Below are 23,004 nucleotides of genomic sequence, written 5' to 3' on the forward strand. Positions count from 1 at the left end.
ACCGGAGTTTTTTCTCCAGCAATACAGCTGGAAAATCGCCATATGACCTCTACTGTTTTGATGCAATGTCAAACCCAACCAATATATCAACAACAGTAAATTTGCATGTAAATACTATTTTGTAAAGATTATATGATCAGCAACTGCATCAATGTGATAAACTGAGTACTTTTTTTAAACTTACAATCTATAGTTTTTTTTACTTTAAATTGAATTTATGCAACAGAGATCAATAAATAAATATAAAATATCGTAAAATGTTATCAAGATTGATGCCATATTCGCACAAATTTGCTATAGGTAGGCATAGGAATATTAAATGAAACCAACGTTCATTCACAAATTGAAACTGAATGTATTTTTATTAGTATATGAAGAAAATGACGTTTTTACCTAAACATTATTGCCTATGACCTTAATAAATAGGTTTATATAATTACTAAAATGTACAAACAAATATGTAATTGTTAACATAGTAAAATGCGTATTTGCAGCGATGCAACTAAGAGTTGAATCGACTTGACACATATTTTGTCAATAAGATATTTGACTTGTCTTTTGTTGTTGATTTTCGGCACATCTGTTCTGTGAACGTCACTAATTCATTTATGTATTAACTTCGGACAAATCAGTTCTGATTCCTCATTGAAAGGTAACTGCAAGAAAATCATCTATGTTAAACTTTAACCTCTCAGTATTTACTTCTACCCCTTTTCATGCAAATAGAAAAACATTTCGTACCTATTCCATATTATAAACAGTACAAATAAAAACTTAAACATTCTGCTCTTTTAAAATTGTAAACATGTTTTGTGTCCTTTATTTAGGTTACAGTTTTTTAAGTCACGTCCCCACAACTATCTAAAGTTACCTATTGCTACTATAACCTTCGCATTGTAACATAGTAAAAGAAGCGTTAAACAGGGTAGTCGACCTTTATGCTCGATACACATGTTATAGAAAATTAGATGGTTTTCCATTGCATACATATTTACAGGATTAACTTCAAAAAATTAATATATATGAGTACATAGAAATTAAAAGGAAAGAAAATCATGATTGTTACTACACTTTTTCTAATATGTAAGTTATTTTAAATTATCTTTTATTTTTTACACAATACCAGAAAGAAAAAAAAATGCGAGAATATCTTTTTTTTGATGTTACGACTAAGAATGGAGCATGTTTTATTTTGTGTTGATTTTCTTTTTCAATTTTCTTTACACAATAACATTTTTACTAACCATTTGTTATTTTGTTATTGTGTTAAATGCTAACATAAATATAATGTAAAATATTTGTTAAAAAAGGTATAATGGTAAATGAGTGAATATCGTGAATAAAACGTTTAAATATTGACCTGCATGACTGTAATGTTAATAATTGATTAGCATATATATACGATGCTAGATGGCCGACCAACATCAATATGCTATTGAATGACTTACGAACATATACATATTACTGAATTATTGACTAAAATATATACGCTATTGCATCACTGACGAACAAATAAATATGATGTTAAATGATTGACTTTCATTAAAATAATGTTAAATGGTTGACTAAAAAATTGATGCTAAATGATTGACTTACATAAATATGATGTTTAACAAATGATTTACATATATATAATACTAATTCATTGACTTACAATTAAATTCCTCAATTTAAGTTAACATTTAGTGCTTTGATGAAAAATCTACCGCTACCTCTGATAAATTCGATATGTTGTTTCTTTACGAATACTTATGTAAATCTACGTATATATACGTAAATTTGAGTTGTGATGACAATTGACGGTTCTGATCATATAGATGAAGACGTTTACTTGTTACACAATAATTACACAAAAAATATTATTTCTCTTCAAACAGCACATACTTCTGGAGTATTTAAATAAGCATATAATATCTTTCTGTTTTATAAAATTTGCCCCAAGAAGCATCAGATTTTTGATTTTTTACTCTTTTTTTCATGAATTAGCTAGTTAACAGAAGGCCGGTGGATATAGCAAGGTGCCTGCTAATACCTTTCGTGATACCCTAAGATGCGTTTAAATTGTTCTATAACCCTTAAACTAGAAAAGTCGACATTTAAATGTTAATGTGACTTATAGCTACTGATGAAATTGCATTAACAATAATTTCATTATTGTTTTTGTGTGGTGGAAACTTGTTCTTGACAATCAGTGTCTTATGACAGTGAACCATATTCGTGTTGTTATTGTTGACCTTGAAATAGTTTGTTTAATGAAATATAAATATCTAAAATAAAAAATTATATGGATTTATGGTTAGTATTGAACGTCGTCAATTAGGGATTGGTTTGGTTCAAGCACACTAGAACCAATTCATGTTTTTCTGATATAATTTCATGTTGTGAAGCGATGGTAGGTTTATGATCAATATAAAGTTTCACAACTTGTTTCACAACTAAGCTTTAATACGTATATTTAAACTGAAACTTAATCGGGGTTTTGAAAACAGGTTGTTTATTAGGTGTCAGTTCAAATTGATTGAATGCTACGATCCAAGCTATCCCATGCTCCATTTATCGGATAATGTTAAACAGGGTAGTGTGAAGGTATCAAGTTTAACTCAAACGTGACTTTTTATGTGCAACGACCTTTCGTTTCAACAACAACAATTCAGTGATGCATAAATGAATGTATTTTCATATGTACATTTTCTTCTTTGTCTTGCGCACATCAAAACAATGAGACGCCAAGTTCAGAAAGATCGATTAACATGGAATTTATCTTGATGTTGAAGATATATTAATAGTACAGATTAGTTCATTTGGTGCTTGTGGCAATATTATAGAAGATTTGAATTTATGAAGCAATGTCCAAACGACTACAAAAGTAGTAAATGAAATTCTTCTACGAGATAAAATAATAAGCATGTAATGTGGATGTTATACGGCGGATTGCTGGTGGAGGAAGACCCCAGGTGTCTCACAAGCGGTCACCTGAGTAGAACCACCGACGTTCCGTAAACTAGCACACATTGAACAAAAAGTCCACAAAAAAACAACACTGTTTTTACATGTAAACACCATTTACTAGAACAATTTTATACGATTCATTATCTTGCATAAAAACTGATCACACAGGAGGAGAAAAAAAACAACAACAAAAAAAAACAACAGAAAATGTGCATTAACCCTTTATTATTGAAACAATAACTTAAAAAATGGAAAATGAAAAATTTTCCCTTGTACTCCAAAATGTATGTTTTTTATCAAAAAGTGCCAAAAATTTTTTGTTATTTAAAAAATAAAAATTTATTTTAATTTTATTATTTATTGTGTATTTTGGCGAAGTTGGGGCTGATGGTGTGGAGGTTACTGTAAGTTTTTTATTTAAAATTTGTCCCAACATTTCTAAAACAAGACCCTGATGAAACAGCCCAATTTTTTTACAAAATTTTTGATTAATTTGTCAATTTATTTACACGTCTTAAGAACCTATTTAAAAGATAGTGCAAAATCAATTTGTTTGGATTATTAAAAATTAAAATTTCAAAATAATTATTTTTACTTTTGTCTACAAAATTACATGTATATGTTTGACAGGGACGGTTTTTGTATCAAACATTGCATTTTTGGGTATTTTTTTTTTATTTTTACATTCCCCAAATATGTGGTGAAAATGATGGGAAAATGTTACGATAATCAGAATCTTTTAATTAATTTTTCAGTAAGTTTAAAACCTTTTTTCAAATTTTGAATATTAAAAAAATATTTTATTTAATTATTAAATTTAAAATTTTTTTTATAAATAAAAATTTTAATAAAAATAAATTGTTTTGCACCGTTTAATTTTAGGTAAATTTCAATTTCATTTGAACGGTCATTAAAAACCTGCAACATTTTCAATTTTGGTTTGTGTTTTTAGATTTTTTATTTTCTCTATTTTTCAGAAGGGGGAACATTTTTTTTATTTTTTCTAAGGATAGAAAAAATTTTAAAACTTTTAGAAAAATAGCGCTAAAATGAAAAAATTTGTTTTTTTGTTGTGTATGGTTTTCAAATTTTCAAAAAAATGTTTTTTTTTAAAATTATAATTTATAAAACATTTTTATTCTGTAATTTTTTTTCACAGGATCGTTTACATCAATATTTACCTATCACTACTGCAAGAAGGACCAAGATTGTTGCAGTGACGGCTGTATGCCCGCCGGAAGCGTTTGTTGTTATAACAGTTATTGTGCAAGTAATCATACATGTTGTTCATTTGTCGGCTGCTGTCCGTCTGGAACATTCTGTAGTGGGTTTCGATGTATTCTCGACATTTTGTAAGTGGCTTTCTTTTACATGATTGGCAACTTAGAATTTCTTAGTTTGTTTTTATTTTGAAAGCAATCATACAAGTTGTTCATGCAACAAAGTCAGTTTCATACTTGTTTAAAACGTCGAATTTACAGATTTTAGCATGTCTTCCTCTGTTCTTTTACGTGGTAATTTTTTACATTTGTCTTTCACGTGATAATTTTGTTACATTCAAAGTAATTTCACATTTACTTACATGAAAACCTGTTTCATCAAAGGCTTGCTATACTTCGATTTCCTGGACTGGAAATTTTTGAAGTCTTTGTAAAAAGCAAATCATATAAGGTACTTAAAATATTATACCATAATATACATCTGCTAGAGCTGTGATTTGCTGGAATTGCTCAAAGTAAAGAATTATTTTTGTTAATTGAAAAATATTAATTTACTCTTTTTTTCAAACACTTGTATTTAAATGCAATGCTGTTATTAGTCAAATAAAGATTTTTTTATGTTGTGTGAAAATGAACATTTAAGTTACTTGCGTAGGCGATTTTCTTGGTACAATTCCCCAGTTTCTCGTTTCAAAGACAGTATTTTGTTACCTATAGTTATAATAAATAATAATAAAATAACACAACAATTAACAATATATATCTTCAGTTCAACACAGAAACCTACAACGGCTACACCCCAACCAACACCACCAATAAGAACTACTGCAAGACCGAGAACTACCTCAAAACCAAGGACTACCTCAAAACCAAGGACTTCATTAAAACCAACACAATTCTGGACGACATCAAAGCCAATAACACGTAATCCTACAAGACGACCAGATAGTTACACAAAAACAACATCATCACCTAGGTGTGTAAAAACCAACTTTTTTACAGTACATATACTCATTACACCATATGTAAAGTTTTGTGCTATAAAGGAATATCCTTCATTTTAAATTTTGCGGATTACAACATTTATTCTGTCGTTTCCAAACATGCATAGTATTACAGAATTGATATATACATATATTGCTTTGTATAATTATACAGCGCTAAGTGAGGTTTTATTAAAAAGCTAGATATCTCTAAAATTGCAAAAATTATCGTGAAATTAAGAGAATCATTTCAGATTTAGAGTCATTTGTTTAAAGGCATTATTTACATGCACTACTTAATCAACGAGTAGATTGTCTGCATTAATTACTTGCTTTTATTGTGTATGTGATATAAGTTGGTTTCTTGGTCATCAGTATAAAGATCGTGTGGTAACGACTTTTCATTCTTTACTAACCGAGGAAAATCGCGGAATTCCGTCCTTAAATGTTGGTGAAAAAGCTGGAGTTTCTTTTAAGTTGGCATAAAAACAAATGCTGGGCATATCAGCATGTACAATAGAGGTGGTCAGTTAAATTACATAAGTTATTGTGATTTAGATTACTATATTAATTTCTCAATAGAAAATTTATTATCTTACTTCATTTACAAAAGAGAAATTAGGATCTCTTATGTTTTCTTTACAAAGCGACCTGAATAGAACTAAAGCAATAAATGTATTTTTATGCTACAAAGGGTTGATATTGCTAAATGAAGTATGACAGGTCAGCAATTATGTGTTTTCCTTTTTCCATTTCAGTACCAGCACGATACAAATAGCATCAATTGTGGGCAGTGTGATTTTTGTGCTTGTCGTCGGTGTTGTCATTGCATGCCTTATCCGAAGAAGTCAACATAACAAATCAAACGGTAAGTCGAATAATTCAAAGTTCACCACGTCGAATAGAATATTGCAAATCTAGAGTTTTCTTTTTGTTTTCTTACAAATATTTTTTACTTCTTTATATGGTTTTTATTATTTACAGTGCAATCTCCGACTGGTAGAAATGGAATGGTAGTGAACGCCCCTGCCCAAATGTATGGACAAGTCAGTGGAAACAATGGGGCAATTTACAGTGTTCCAGTACAGACAAACAGACTACCACAACAACCTAATGTGGCTTATATTGCAACAAAGCCGGTTATTACAAAACCAGTGGCACAATATCCGACAAAAGCTAAAGACAAGAAGATGCAATTATTTTCGTTGTAGACGAACACAATACTCAGATTTAGATAGAGTCGTTCGTTGATTTGTGAACTGTGATACAATTTGTTAACCAAATGGACAGTGTTGTTATCAATCGCAATTCTTATGTAACTTAACGCCTATATTTGGTTGGTTTTACAACCTTTTACACACTTCCATTCGCTTTCATCATAGTGTTAACCTGCAAATAAATGAGCAGATATAAGTGTGTAGATCTAGGCTGCATTTATATTTTAAATATATCATATTCGGCTTACATTATACCTTTTGTCAAGTTTTTCTATTGCCTAGTGCGTATGGTTGCTGACTCTGAGTCAATCTTGGATCGCAAGGTTCTTGTGAGTTTATTCATATCAGTATTTAATTTAATATTTATTCTAGCTCACTCAGGTATCCGCTCGTGTCTTAAATATTAAACTGTTTCTTTATTGTTGTTATTTTGTTGTCGTTTCTTTACTCCAAGTTTAACACATGTGTTTGTCATATCTCGACGACCTATCCACCTGACCGACTTTCCTGAGTAACTTACTCGTAAATACCAAATTATTTGCAAGAGACTGGCTACTAATGGCTACTGATTCCGTGTGGTTTATGAATACGCGGCTAGATATAAATGAGCACTAGACTTAATGTCTGGGATCAGTTGTCACTAAGAAATAACGCCTCACTTCAGGAATGAACAATCAGCCTTTAGATTACTTTTTCGATACTCTCCCTGTTGGCACAAACTCGCTTGATTTGAAATGGATTGTAAAAACGACGATTATTTAATAGTATACTGTTATGTTAATTTTTTCGGCTTGAATACATGACTGCAATTAGATATATCTAAAACCTTTTCATCCATTTCAACAAATTTAACTCACGTGTTTCTTAATTAGAAGAATTATTATTAAAGTACAGGTATTATATTAACATGAATACATAAGTTAAATAAAGTTAAATATTCAATGTAACATATCTTATTATGTGCATGATTGTAATAAACCAATGTTACAGTCAAGCCCGTTTTATGTCATATTTTAAATGTTTGGGATTCTAATAAGTGTAATATTAAATTCAAATAATTCTTGGATTTTTAAGAATATCTTCAGAAAATATTTTTGAAATCTCATTCATCATAGTATCTCTATTTAGTCTTTTGATAGTGTGATTTTATATTCTTGATTTTTCTTATATCAAGATTTAATTAATTGTTCTGCCATATCCCCACAATATACCTTATCTAATCCTTTTAGTTGACCCTTTGGACAGATGTCATTTTTATATAATATATTTTATACTTTAAGTTTGCATACGTGAATATGATTATTTTGTAACATGTTTATTTATATTTTGTATTATATTTTGTAATAGTTATTAGATGACAATGTTAAGGTGCAGTTGATCGGGGAAGATGTTAGATACAAAAGTAGATATGATAATTTGCTATAGTTTAATAACTCAAAAATTTAAACATAAGTGTTTTATTACATAAATAGAGGATATTTGTTTGTTTGTGTGTAAGATGAAATTTTATTTCATCGAGTGGGCTTTAAAAACAGTATTCTCACGAGTGGCGAAGCCACGAGTGAGAATACTGTTTTTAAAGTTCACGAGATGAAATAAAATTACATCTTACACAACAAACAGACAAATTTTCTTTTTATTTTATGCTTAAAAACAAGTTAAAACGAAATTTCCATAATTTTAACGTTAATATTAAAACTGTTTCCCCCATTGAGAGCCCCATTTATTCGGAATTTCTCATTAAAAAAAAGAAGTCTTGAGCTGAAAAATAAGTCCGCCAATCAACATTAAATGACAGTGATATTTATTAATTTTATTAAAAAAATATGAATGATCGCTTGTTTTGATAATAAAAACAAACAATTCTTGTAGGAGAAAAAGTCCAACCATCCATCCATATTCCTGTTACTTAGTGCGAATTTATATTAGACCTGGCTTTGTAAATTGTAAGCGGCAGCCATTTTTTAAAGTTGTGTATTTCATGGGAGGAAAATAATTGTGTAAGATTCAGAGGGATATAATTTGGATTTGTTAGTCATACACATTTTTAAAAGAAAGAAAACTTATTTGAGGATTGTAACAGACAAAAAATAAGTGTTGACAGATGTGAAAACATTCAGAAAAGGAGCTAGGAAAATGGAAAACTTGGAAACCTGCTCAAGAACGCTGGGTTGATTTAACTTATTCTTCGAGTTATGGCTGTCAATGCTTTCAATTTTTCATAAAGCATACGGCAGTTATTGCTCGTAGGATACTTTAATATGCCCAAATGTCATCAAGAGCAGTTTTGCATGGGGAAGGAATGTATTTTTGAGACTGTCAAAATGAAACAAAAAAACGAAATTTGGTGGTTGGAATTTCATGAATTTGAATGAATAGAAGTAAGTTTTCTTCTTTTTATTACTTTTGACATTTAAGTTATTTATCAATTTCAGTTTTGCTTTTTCTTTAAACAGCCTGACATTGTCAGAATTTTCAGCAAAAATAAAATTGAGGTACCACATGGGGAAAATCTTAAAAAAGTAGTTTCGTCATTGAAAAGAGTGAAATTATATTGATAATTTTAACTGTGAAATTACCAAATATAATTTTCACGGATAAATCAGTAATCCACTGAAAAGCATAAAATAAAGCAATGATATTATTGCATTCAAGGACATATTAAGATAATCTGGATACATTCATTTATATCTAAATGCGTGTGTGACTCAATGACTTTACTGTTATCAATTAAATTGTATGGGCGATGTGTTCATTGAATCCCCTCTTCTTGTTTGTTCTTTATTTAAGTTATATTACTGTAACAAAATGCTCAGTGATAATGTGAAACCAAGTGCGTTCAACAAATGTTTCCCAATAACGACTAAAAGTTTATTTTTGTTATTTAGTTTTCAGTGACCGTTCGTTCTTATATCTCCTCATCACTTAGATAAACTTACGTTGAGGTCAGCGTTGTTTTTTTTGTTGGGTTTTACGTCGCACCAACACACTGACTTTCCAGTAAGGTGGAGGAAGACCTCAGGTTACATTCTGTGCATAATGTCTGGCACAAACGGGCACTTGAGTAGAACCACCAACGTTCCTTAAGCTAGCTTAATAGCTTTCTCTTGTTTAATAAAAACTTCATTCATAAATAGTTTCCATAAATGAAGCAATTGTTGTATAAATTATTACTAAATTTTGAAAATTTTATTTGAATAGGTAAAATATTCTAAAATATCGTTAATATTCTCTTACTGGTTTCATCTGAGGCGACTACAGATGTACCCATTTGTCCGTTCGTCTGCCTGGCATTCTGTCTGTGCCGAATTTGTAAATATTATCTTTACGATAATGAATTCCAACTAGAAGATTGGTTGGATATTGTGCTTTAAACATTTGAGAGAGGTATATTTATTTTAGATTTAATCACTATAATTAATTTGTTGGACACTGTGATAAATACAGGTTATACGTGTACATACAAAATTGTATGTACATTTTAATGTTATAAATCCGGAAGTGGTGGTATGTTCTGTTCTCTAATTTGTATTAAATGTTAATATGCGTTATAACCGAGAAACAAGAAAGTGTTTTAAGCTGCAGTAACAAGTCAATGGACAGTTGTATGTAACGGTTGCGAGGAGTTTGCACGAAATCTCATTATATACAGTTCACATGAAAATTATTTGCAAATTGTAGATATGTTTATGCCTGCGAATTTACTTTTAAGTTCACGATATATTAGATCCTTGATGCACATGATATAAATAACTGGATGATAACCTTTTGTGTCTATCGTAATAATAAATAGATATTATGTCCAAGATAAAATATTAACTTCGGCTTAATGTATGACCACTCCAAATTGTACACAAATATTGCAAAAATATTTCAAGTCCCGTCATGTTAAAAAATTAAACTCCGTGGAGTCCCCTTGTTCGATTACTCATTAAAATCAAAGTACATGTATGTAAATGCTCCCTTATATTATTTATTTTCGTGAAATTTAAATTTCTGTTATTTGGGCGCGGCTGGTTTTTTTTTAAAGAAAATGTTTTGTTGTTAAATAAGCAAATACATCATCGTTGTCAATCTTGGACATTTAACCTTTTTATTTAAGAAAGAATGTTAGTATTCTCTTAGCTTAATTAAGAGAACCTACATATAATTCTTTAAACAGTTAAAAAAACAATTAATCGAAATGAATACGTGAATAATACGGACAAACATTGATATACGTAATACATTGAAACGGGTTAACCGTAATACAATATTGTACAAGAAAAGCATTGATGCAAAGCATCAAAGGGCGTCCAAGCAAGAAATGCAGCAGGTGCAGATGAACAAGTAGATATATGATGATAAACTGTTCAATGGTTCATTGGTTTTTACCAGAATTGTATATCACTTATGAATGAACGAACGAAAGACATTGTTCATTATTTATAAATTTGATTGGCATGCTAGAAATTAGAATATTACTTGTTATTTCTTTATGATCGTGATTATTAATAGCAACGGATATACATGTATACAATCATTTATAATCCATATGAGTAACGCATGATCAACACCACACTTGTGTAATTGTCCCTTATTATGTTATCACTATTAGCGGAGACCCCCTCTTAAGGTATCTGTTCACACTTAGTAACAATATGACACTTGTTATATTACCATGTTGAGCATAAATGTTTATTATACACTAATTGTAATATCTTTTTTAATAAAAAAAAATACAGATTTTATGAATATTGTTTTCTTTTCTTTTTTGTGTTTTATGCACTATTTTAATACTGATTTTTAACGTTTACTATTATTTTAAGAATTCAATTGTCATAATGACCGACGATTATAAGTCAAAACTTAACTGGAAAAAGTCAGTAAATTATGGTTAATCTTTCAATATATAATATTGTTTATTCTTAAACCATATACATGTACATTTGTATTTTTCTTTATCATTTCTTAAATTATCAATCAATTGAATAATTCATAAAATCTGATTTGTAACTTTGAATAATTCCTCGGCATCTTTACTAAACACGAATAACAAATTAAATAAAATGTTTCAAAGTTGATAGTGTCATATTAATGCCATAAAAATGTACATTTTTTCTCAATTATTGTTCATATTTATTGTTTTTATCTCATATAGATAAAATAAAACATGCGATTTGTGTGTTTTTTTTTTGTTTTTTTTTTCGAATTGTATGTTTATGTATAATAATAAGCAATAATTTTGAGAGTTGATCTGTGTTTATTAATTATTGTAACCAAACTAAGTGACAAACATTCATTTTGAAAAAAAGCTTATTTATCTGTAAAATATTTGTTCTGTTCTGTAACGATATCAAACATCTACTCCAAAACCGGGAGAGACCGGACAATAAACGTGTGGTACTATTCGCCGGTCGTCAAAATAGACCAGGAGAGACCGGGAATTACCGACAGGAGTACATCCCTCTATAAATAGCTTTTCGGAATATTTAGGTCATCAACTCATCATTCTATTTACAGCTTTCGGAATAACATACCATAATAATCCACTTTGTACTACAAAATGATAAATAAAAATACCTTGAAGAGCGCGATTTATTGACGGAAAAGGTTATTTAATTTGAAAAGGTTATTTCATTTGAAAATGTTTGCATTGCGAAATTCTCCAGTTCGCTATTCATTGTACATATCGCGACTAATTAATAATCAAGCACCCTCATACCGATCGGAATGATCGGCTTTTATTATGAACAACTATAAAAGGCTCGAGAAGTTGCTGTCGCCCTTTCACAAAATCTGATTTCATTACATAAAAGGCGCCGCGCTTCGGCGCGGACGCCAAATACATTCAAAGTCCTCATTAACTGTTTCACGTATTTGAGTTTACAATTTACAATTAAAATAAACCAATGAAATATCAATAAGATTTAACATGTAAAAACATAAAACTTATGTTATGCTGCAATAGTGAATACTTATTTTGTCGGATGTCAAGGTAAAATGTTAATCTACCATAAGTTGTTTATATTATGACAAAAGAACAAAAACAAAAAAGGACACCTTTTAACACATAGGGAAACACGTCAACAACAATTATTTTTACATGATGGGTGCTTTGTGGATTCATGTTGTCACCAGGTGGATTAGTTTATACTCTACATTGATAGATATTGCACAAATAAATCAACAGTACTTGCAAAGGAATTTGAGCTTAATTAATTAAAGACGTTTTCGGGAGTTTTCACATGTGGACATATAGGCAAAAATAAAGCTGTTCTATAGAATTTCTGTTGTTAGAAATTGATAATAGAAACAATTTAAGCGAAAAAAAATGGGGGGGGGGGGGGGGGGGTGAAATTCTTTCAAAAAGGCCATTTTTTACGAAAAAAAGTCACAGGTTTAGAAAAGAAGCGGGAAAAAGGCAATCCACTCTTTATTCTATGTTGAAATTTTCGACATTGTCTAAAACAGAAGTAAACTATAAATTTAATAAGCAAAAATAGGTTTTGGTTACCTTCATTGTGAATTATATGCCCTTGATTTAACTAAAAAACGTCTTATTCAAGGGCAGATAACTCAATAACAAGGACGGTGACCCCAATTTCTTATCGCTTAAAATGTTTCTGTTATCATATTCTTACAACATGCCAAGTTTAAAGAAATTCTATAAAACAGTTTTAGTTGTGTCTATATATGCGTTTATGAAAACTCCAGTAAACTGACCAATTCTTAGCTTCAGGGTGTTAAATAATTGTGCTTTATATTGCTCTATCTTGATTTATTCAACTGCAACTTTTGTCAATGATTAACTGAACATTGAATCGTACTAACTCACGCTAGATAAGCCGGTCTCGTGTATACACTAAAGTTAGACGAAATGTATAAGATTTTATCATTATAACATTTGTATTTCACCAGCTGATCTCTAATCACCAATCTATGTTATATTCTAACCTCTCTTAATCACTTTACTTTTTTGTTAATTCTATCGTAACAGCGTTACGTGCATATTATTTAATAAAAGTACAAGTTAAGGCTCAATATATTTTTTGAAATTGTAAACATGATTTATGTCCGTTATGTAGATTACACTTTAAGTCACGTTCCCAACATTAACTTTAAAAGTTAGCTATTGCTAAATTTTCTTCGACATAAACAAATAAGATTGCAAAAGAGGACTTAAACTGAAAAGGGATTGCCAATGATATAAATAACTAAATGGTTTTCCATCAGCGTATATATATTTAAAGGAGAATATCAAAAGAAATTATTATAATAATATATGAGTTAAGGGACTAAACATGAAAGGAAAACTAATCACGATGATTACGGCAGTTGTTCTAATATGTAAGCTATTTTAAATCATTTTTTTTATATAATTCTAGAATACAAAACATATTTCATTGTGTAATTTATGAACGATGTGACTAGGAATTGATTTTCGCTGTGTTTTAACTCTTTTTTTCTAATTTCCTTTACAAAACTTCCTTTCTTTTTAAATATTGTGTTTTATTATTTTGTAATAAATGCTAACATAACTATAATGGTAAAAGATAACTCTTTTTTATCAGTGACATTATGCCCATCCATGGGTAGATATTGAGTGAACAGGTGAAAGTCAAAATAAGTTGACATTTTCTCATAATTGATTAACTTCACATGTTTCAAAGTTTCAAAGTTTTATTCAACATTCCATTAGGCTAAAAAGCCCATGAGGATAAACATAGCACAAATATCTACATACAACAAACAGTGCATGAATTTAACAAAAAGCAATGTGACACCCATACATTCCCAAAAAAGAATCTATATGGGAGGAGGTAACATATATAAACTTATATTATACATATAATGACTGCACGTATAAATCATTTTACATCTTAACATATTGCTCTGTAATATATATACATCATTATTTTCTCTACCCTACCTTACACGAAAATGAATGACATGAACGATAAACAACTCACTAGCCCCTGTGAAATGTGTAATAATTATCCGTCCGTAATGTATCTGTAACTTTCAATTTATAGAAAAGGTGGGGCAGTCTTTTTTATATAATTATTTGGGTAGAATTATTTTTTACCCTTAACATTTTCAAATATCATGTGTTGGTCAATCACCATTATAACAACCAGTTTATAGAAATATATAGTCAATTAGAGTTAATTTGACAATGAAAAAATAAGCATAATGTCACTTTAATTATTTTTTTTTATTTTTATTTATTTATTTCTTTTTATTTTTATTTCTGGGGGTAGGGTGGGGGAGTGATGGAGGTGTCGACAGTATGTTGTTACTGTTGTTGTTGTTGTTGTTTGGAAGTGGATGAGCGGGGTGGATGTTGCTTTTTTTCATTTTTGGAAAAATATGAGTTAATATCAATTTTTATAACAAACCTTGTAAACATTTTTCCAATACTTTCACATAATCAAAACATTCGTACTTGAGTTACACCAGAAATGTGTCTGTGTGTGCGCTCGCCTGAATCAATAAAGTAAAATTATATATGATTATTGTTTGATTTTATTAACCTGTCAACTCCATACTGATTATACGGTCAATGCACAGAATATATTAATATCCGAAAATATAGATATAGAATATAGCGAAATAGGGTAAACTACGGGTATAATATATCTAAATGCCATACGTGTTGTAAGATCGAAACAGCGTAAGTCCAGTTTTCTTTTCTTCTTCATAACTATTTTCAACATTTTTGAAGTTATGGTTGTTCTTTCTGTTTTAATATGCTTTGCATATTTTTTTGGCAAATATTTTACTAAATGTTTAAGAATTAATATTCAAAATTCATTTGGATTAAAATCAATAAATGTCATTTCAGTGCAGTAAAATGCAATACAAAATGTGACAATTCAGTGTTTCTTAGTTGTTTCATATCCGTGTAGACAATTTTGCAAACGCTTGACAATTTTCATTAAAATATACTTAAATAGAAAGAAAGAATAAGCCTAAAAAGAATTTAAAAAGAATGGATCGAACTTCGGACATCTCATGCATTAGGTATACACTTAGAGTGTTATAATGTATTCATAAATGACAGGTCAATAAAATCATTTTATAAAATTCTTGAAATTGCTAACATTAAAACGTTTTTTATTCGTTTAAAACATAAGAAATTCGTAGTGCAGAGATACTTAAAAACTGTAAACTATATCGTATTATTTACTATACAGCGTGAGGTTCTTCACTTGTCGGTAAATTTAACTTGTTTATGAAATATTTTTTCCTATTTATGAATTGCACATTGTTATCTTTCAAGATGTTTACCTTATGTAAGCAAAAGTGCATGACGATCCCGCACTGAATGCATTCTTGTCGATTATATAGTAAACAAGTTTTTAATATCAAAACATCGATTTCAGTCGTAGCTCACGTGTTGATTATTTTTCAAATTTGTACTTTAACTTTACAAAGCTTTGCATATTTTAAATATCTCGGCATCTAATTTGATCTTAGTTTTTCAGTTTGAAATTTTATTTTGATTTTTTTGTTGTTGCAAGTTGTCCCAAATTCTCACTTTTTAATTAGTATGGATCATTGATTGAAGATTTATTTTGGTAGAAGTGAAATATATATGATTTAAAACACTACAATAAAACTGATGTAGGATACCCCTAACTCTAATTATTATTATTATTATTATTATTATTATTATTATTACATTGTATCATCATCATCATCATCATCATCATCATCATCATCATCATCATCATTATTATTGTTATTATTATTATTATTATCATCATCATAATTATTATTATTATTATTATTATTATTATTATTATTATTATTATTACAGTATAAATTTAAATGATCTATACGTTCTTGTTATAATTCATTAATTTGACGACTCTTCACTCTCAAAACCTGCGATAGTGTCGTTTAACAGGTTCAATGTAATAGAAATTAAATGTTACCCATGTACGCAAGACACGCTGGTAATAAAAGTTGCAATTACTTGTTTACAACACAAACTTCAATCTATAGAAATATTCTTTGATAGGAATTTTGAAAAAAAAGTTGTTTATTTAGTATCATTGACCTGAGACACATTACTTTTGGGAAGATTTTTCGTTAGTCTCCATTTATAATTCACGCATAAGGTTTAATGATACTTTAATTCTTTATTCAGTTAACAATAACAACCCGGTGGCATAGTAGAAAGTTTGACTAAATTGTAACCACGAAGTTTTAAGTTCGATTTTTTTCATTATTATTATCATTTTGTTTGTATATTTCATAACCATATTTATTTCTTTATCCAAATTATATACCACGAGTTGATAAATTATGCATTTAATTTATAACGGATTTGATTTAATTTCATAATTTTGATAAATATTAATATACTTTCTCAGTTTATTCCAATATGTAAAGTCGGACAATGGGTGATTCGCATAAAAACATAATAGTCAAGTTCAGCAAAATATTATAAAGAATTATTATAGAATATAAAAAAAATCATTATAATGATTCGAACCCACAACCTTTAATTTTAAACTGAAAGTCTTTCAACTTTTTACTGAGGCTAGAATATAAATAATATTAAAAATCCGTGTGGCGCAATCCGTTAAGTACCGGCAAAAGGTCATTGAATATTCAAATGTCTCAGGTCAATATTGCGAAAGATTCAATGAACAATTATCCTCAGGGTTATAAATAAACATGACTTTATGCGTGTAATGGCAAACTGTTTACGTTTTACAAGAGTTCAGTGATGCGTAGATTGATTTATTTATATTTGATTTTCCATTTTGTTTGGTTTAAAAGTGTTCACATCCGTAGATTAAAATAAATCTTACACGTGTTTACTTAAAACGGAGTTTATACTATAATTTAAGAAATCTATGAATATTGATAATCATTGTTTTTAAACTTGTAATTTGTATGTTTCTTTCAACTTATGTTAAAATATAGTAATTTAGCACTAATCCTCCCCAGTTACTAACGAAATATTATAGAATAATTTAATCTTTAAACGAGTCCTTAAACTTGTTTTATCCATAGGTATATCAACCAAATGAAAATCAGAATAAATACAAAATACAGTCCAGATCCTCTCTTGGATGGGGGGCGGGGGGGGGGGGTTATTCTGTCCTTATTTTTTAGTTTTGTTTTTATATTTTTTCTCTTACTTTCTTTTAACAGTAGTTTTTTTACTGAAAAAGACTAATTAATATTTTAGTTATTCAAAAGATGTATGCAAAGCTAGGGTATATATTACAATCACATATATTGTTATATTATGTATTTATTGTAGTATTTCTGGCGACAGTTGGGGCTGATGAGTGTGGAGACAGATGTACATGTAAGTTGTTTTGCAAAATTCTCTATTTGATGCTAAATATCATATTCCAGTTGTATATAGTTCAATTTATATTAGAATCGAACTTCATGCGCGCACTTAATTATTTCTTTTGCTACTCGGCTCAACTGTGTGATGTATTATTCTTAATGTTTTCTGTAATTTAAAGTTGAAAACAGCATCAATAAATCAGTCATTTAGTCTTGCATGCCATATTTTTTAGACAATATCCATCTACATTTTTACTTCATTGTTTAAAAACAGGTACACGTGAATAAAATATTACAAGAAACAATAACAATTATTACATTTTGTCGTATATTCTAATGTTTTTTGAAGTCTTTGTTTTTATTTCTCTTTTTTTTTTAAAAACCTGACTTTTATACATATTTAGGTAATCATGTCGGCGGCAATGCCTCTGTTGATAACCACACAAAAACCGCGAATTTCTCGGCAAGTGACCGACTACTAAATTCTTAATTATTTATGAATTAATGTCCGAGATAGATTAATTGTCACGGAGAGGATAAAGTCAGTGACACCCTGGGCACCTATATCGATGCTCTATCTATTGAGCAAAGCGGAAGAACTGCCCCGCAGACGAAATTGAAAAATATAAATGATTTATTATGAAACAAAATCATGCAATTTTTGATTTTTAACCAATTTTCTTACATAGTTTGTCTACAACAAATATGTATTAATTCACATAGCAGAGTTGTTAAAAGATATTTATATAGCCGTAATTGATTTATTTCAGCATCTCAAGTATGTGGTGAAGATGATGGAATATGTTTCGATAAATCAGATCTTATAACATGCAGTGAGTAAAATTTCAAAAATAACAAAAATTGCCAAACACTAATAATTTTAAATGTAAAATAACAAAGTTGTACGATTTGAAATGACATTTATTAAATATGATAAACAAGATCAACAAGGAAAGGCGGCGTTCAAAGTCTTTTTCGGCCGAAGGCTGTCTGATTTCACCTTTATTTCCGCTAAAATTAACAGTAAAGAAATGAATATAGGCATAAGTTTCATTGGTCATTTTAACACTAATAGCCTGTTCGAATGATACTTAAGAAGAGCTTCCGTTATAGGTAGAGATCTGTTCGATTGCGCGATGGAAAAAGATAGAAGTCAGAATAAATATAAAAACACAATAATTATATTATCTAGATGTTTCTTACAGCTTTTCAATAAATATATGAAACTAAATATGACAAATCGCCTTTTTGATACTTTTTCATTTATAGTCATTATATTCGGGCATAACCGGGCATAAGACGATTGAAACGAATTTTAGACTAATTTACAGTTGCAATATTCTCCGTGGAATTAGTGTACAGTATCTACTCAATTTTTGTTTTATTATAAATTCCTATTCAAATCAAATTCAAATTCGATTAAAATCAAATAATGTAAGTTAAAATTCTTTAAATCTAAGATGACAATTAATGGTGAAAAACATTGCGGGTGAAAAAAAAAATGAAAAAAAAAACTGAAATAAAACTATTAAGGACGAATAAAATTTTCTGTTTGCGGTAAGCATGGTAAGTAGTAGTTTATCCTATGCAAGATAACATGTTTGACTTCGGCCGAGTATCTTTTTAAAGATACTTCTTGTTAATTAATATTTCATTTTTTCACAGCTTCGTTTACATCAATATTTACCTCTTACTACTGCAAGAAGGACCAAGCATGTTGCAGTGATGGCTGTATGCCCGCCGGCAGCGTTTGCTGTTATAACATTTATTGTGCAAGTAATCATACATGTTGTTCAGTGATCGGCTGCTGTCCATCTGGAACATTCTGTAGTGGGTTAAAATGTATTCCCGACATCTTGTAAGTGGCTTTATTACTAGGAATTCCTTACTTTGATTGTTGAATAACTTTACAATGATTATAAATGTAGTGGGTTAAAATGTATTCCCGACATCTTGTAAGTGGCTTTATTACTAGGAATTCCTTACTTTGATTGTTGAATAACTTTACAATGATTATAAATGTCTTTAATTACATATATTATATCATAGTTTTCAATGAAATAAAGCCCATTATTTCTTTTTTACTTATGTGTAATATAAAAAAGGTCATTTAAACGACGATTTTTCAAGTTGTCAACGCTCAATACAGCCGAAGTTATTTATGTAACTTACGTAAACCTTTAAACAAGATATTTTTAAGCTGGCAACACGCTAACTTTATAACAATGTCATGGGCTTGTAAAGTTTATATGATTTATTGTTAGTGTGCTTTTTAATTTGTCTCCAAAGTTAGAGGTAATGTTAAAATTCTTCTATAAATGGCATCTAAAAAAATAAAATATGGGTATCATCTAATTCAAGTTTAAATATTCTTCAATATTTGATAAACACATTCACATCATAATATCATTTGAGAAACTTTACATACAAACGGGTCAGGCCGATAGTTAAAAGAATATGATATGAGGCTATTTCCAGTTACCACTTCGTTTGCTTAACTATATTGAATTCAATTTGAAAGCGAAAATGCTCTTACATTTTAAATTAAAACACAATTAATGCCTTTATTTAATCTTTATTTGCAGTTCAACACAGAAACCTTCAACGGCTTCACCTCGAACAACTTTATTTAGGACTACTTTAAAACCGTGGACTACTTTTAACCCATGGACTACTTCAAAACCAGACTACCCAACGACTTATAAGCCAGTAACATTATATCCTACAAGACGACCCTATATAATTACAATGAAACCATCGGCAAGGTGAGTAAAACATCCTTTTTAAAAATGTATGTAATTAAAGCTAATTATACATTACATAGATCAACTTTGGCACTAAAACAAAAAGATGTACAGAAGATTCTAAGGAAATAATTTGAAAATTGTACTTTTGTGCCATTCTTAGCCAGATTTTGGATCATTTTTCACAACTATAATGATTATTCGGAAACGAGCAAATGATCTGAAATTCTGCACACAAGTTATTGGACTACACATACATCAAAAAAAATATTAATCTCGAAAACGTATTCCCAGGTCTGCCATGTCAATTAAAATACCCAGTGTAGTCCCTTTATAGATATGTATATACATATGAAGTGATAACAACTTTTTGATATCAAGTGCTTTTATTTTTACTAAAGTGTGTAATATCAAAACTATGTGTTTTTCAGTGCGTTAAAACCCTGGCAATATGCATCGATTGTGACCAGTGTGCTTGTTGCGATAGCTGTGACGATTACTGTTGTATGCCTCATACGGAGAAGTCACCGTAACAGATCAAACGGTAACTTAAATATTTTAATATTTAATCAAATCGATTCAATATTACGAATTTAAATTGTTGACTTTATTATTTCTAAAGGAGGTTTTTTGTTACTTTATACTGTATGTTTTACTTACAGCGCAAGCTCCGCCTGGAATGATATTGACTGCCCCTGCCCAAGTTTATGGACAGGCTGTAATAAACAATGGGACAAGCCATGGTGTTTCTCCAGCATATACAAATACACCTCCCAATGGGACAAGCCATGGTGTTCCTCCAGCATATACAAATAGACCTCTCAATGGGACAAGCAATGGTGTTCCACCAGCATATACAAATACACCTCCCAATGGGACAAGCCATGGTGTTCCTCCAGCATATACAAATAAACTTACCCATGGGACAAGCCATGGTGTTCCACCAGCATATACAAATATTCCTCCTCAACAGCTTAATGCGGCTAACATCGCAACAAAGCCAGTTGAAACTAAACCGGTTGCAACACCATCGACACAAGTCAACAACAAAACAAAACAAGTATTTTCATTGTAACCAGACATGCACTTCGGTTTTTCATGATTACGAAGAACCAAGTAATAATGCGTAATTAGGAGCTTCAAAGAAATTGTTGCAGAGACATGTCACATGTGAAATCGTGATAAATTAGCTGATTAGGGTGAAAACGATTGGAATCCTTGTGTTAAAAATATAAGATGAAAATAAACAAATATAAGTATAATTAGTGGTAAGAGTCCTGTTCTTCCGATTGTTGTATATATATGGCATACCTATCCGGCCAACAACTTACTCACATTCGTGTCTAAGATAAAACTTGACAGAGCATCTGGATTTCCATGTCATCTGTACAGATAAAAATATGCTTATGAGCATGAGATGTTGTACTTTCCAGAATCTATCTTAAACAGACTCAATTTAATCGTGACTTCTGTTTTCAGTTATGTGTGTGTGCGTGCGTGCGTGCGTTCGTGCGTGTGTGCGTGCGTGTGTATGTGTTGTTCAGTGCCTTTGATACGAAACAGTCTATAAAACATAACGTTTAAACATTGAAGAATATTTTTAGACAATGTGTTTTGAAATTATTTTTTTATGGTAAATGTATAACTCTTGTAATTTTTATTACGCTAGTTTTATAAAGTTCTGACAAGTGCCACTGAACCTTTTATATTTATTTTTGGTGACCTGTTAGACAGTTGTCATTTTGTTATATGTATTTCAACATGTTTTGTTTGTACACGTTAAATATGTTTATATTTTTAAGATGTTTATTTTATATTTTTTACTATGTTGTTTATTAAAGATAGTTATTTTTTTATAAATAAAACCATATTTTACAATATAAATGTGTTATTTGACCACACAGTCCGTTGACGACAAACTAGAAAAGGTTGCAGTTGAGAGACCTTGTTAGTATCAGATAAAAAATAGTCATTTTTATATCAACACAGTATAGGTAGTAACTTTACTGGTGGAGGAATACCTCAGGTGCTCCTTCGTGCATGATAACAAGTATGAACGGGTTTATAAGTAGAGCCGCTGACGTTCCTCAACCTAGCTGAATAGCTTCCTTACATGAAAGATTTTAAAATCCCTGTCTGGTCCTGACATTGCGGGGAGGGTCAATTGTTTGATAGTCAACAACCATAACCACTCAGTCACGGACGCCCCTAATATTAAGGCTAAGGTTAGATATAATGTTCCTGCTAACATGATGTACCGAAATTAAAATGGAAATGTTTGAAACTGAAATCAACAGGCTTTATGTGAATATCACATAATTAATAGTAAAACACTGGAAATGTAAGTAAAATAACTGCATAGCAAGAATAAATTGACATAAAGCGTAAATAAGTGCTCACTTATAAAAAAGTAATAAATTAGTTTAATATTGATATGTTATGTTAAATGCATTTCTTCATTTCCGACCCAATTCTTTAAAAGACACCTTTTTAGGTTCATATCTAAATTAGAATTACTTGACTTGCTTTTTATTTGTAATTATTGATAAACGATCTCCTCTTTTGCCCATCCCTAGTTTGTATTTTTGTT

The 23,004-nt window shown here is 29.8% G+C and overlaps 2 protein-coding genes across 3 annotated transcripts; both read left to right on the forward strand.

Annotated features, from left to right (window-relative positions):
* Window positions 1–957: 957 nt before the first annotated feature.
* Window positions 958–22,270, forward strand: LOC132745359 (mucin-2-like). 2 transcript variants are annotated; one of them, XM_060734267.1, is made up of 7 exons: window positions 958–1,083; window positions 17,636–17,683; window positions 18,441–18,503; window positions 19,336–19,528; window positions 20,256–20,435; window positions 20,846–20,958; window positions 21,077–22,270. In XM_060734267.1, the coding sequence occupies exons 1-7, from the start codon at window positions 1,056–1,058 to the stop codon at window positions 21,487–21,489; spliced, it is 1,038 nt and encodes a 345-aa protein (XP_060590250.1). In that variant the 5' UTR covers window positions 958–1,055; the 3' UTR covers window positions 21,490–22,270. The 2 variants fall into 2 exon arrangements, with proteins under 2 accessions (XP_060590250.1, XP_060590249.1); XM_060734266.1 differs by lacking the exon at window positions 958–1,083 and adding an exon at window positions 13,541–13,698.
* On the forward strand, window positions 4,115–6,793 carry LOC132745358 (uncharacterized). The gene is made up of 4 exons (XM_060734265.1): window positions 4,115–4,301; window positions 4,939–5,145; window positions 5,911–6,020; window positions 6,137–6,793. The coding sequence occupies exons 1-4, from the start codon at window positions 4,177–4,179 to the stop codon at window positions 6,361–6,363; spliced, it is 669 nt and encodes a 222-aa protein (XP_060590248.1). The 5' UTR covers window positions 4,115–4,176; the 3' UTR covers window positions 6,364–6,793.
* Window positions 22,271–23,004: the final 734 nt, after the last annotated feature.

The sequence above is a fragment of the Ruditapes philippinarum genome, unplaced genomic scaffold (assembly GCF_026571515.1).
Source record: "Ruditapes philippinarum isolate M1 unplaced genomic scaffold, ASM2657151v2 ctg996_1_1_1_1, whole genome shotgun sequence".
NCBI classification, from domain to species: Eukaryota; Metazoa; Mollusca; class Bivalvia; order Venerida; family Veneridae; genus Ruditapes; species Ruditapes philippinarum.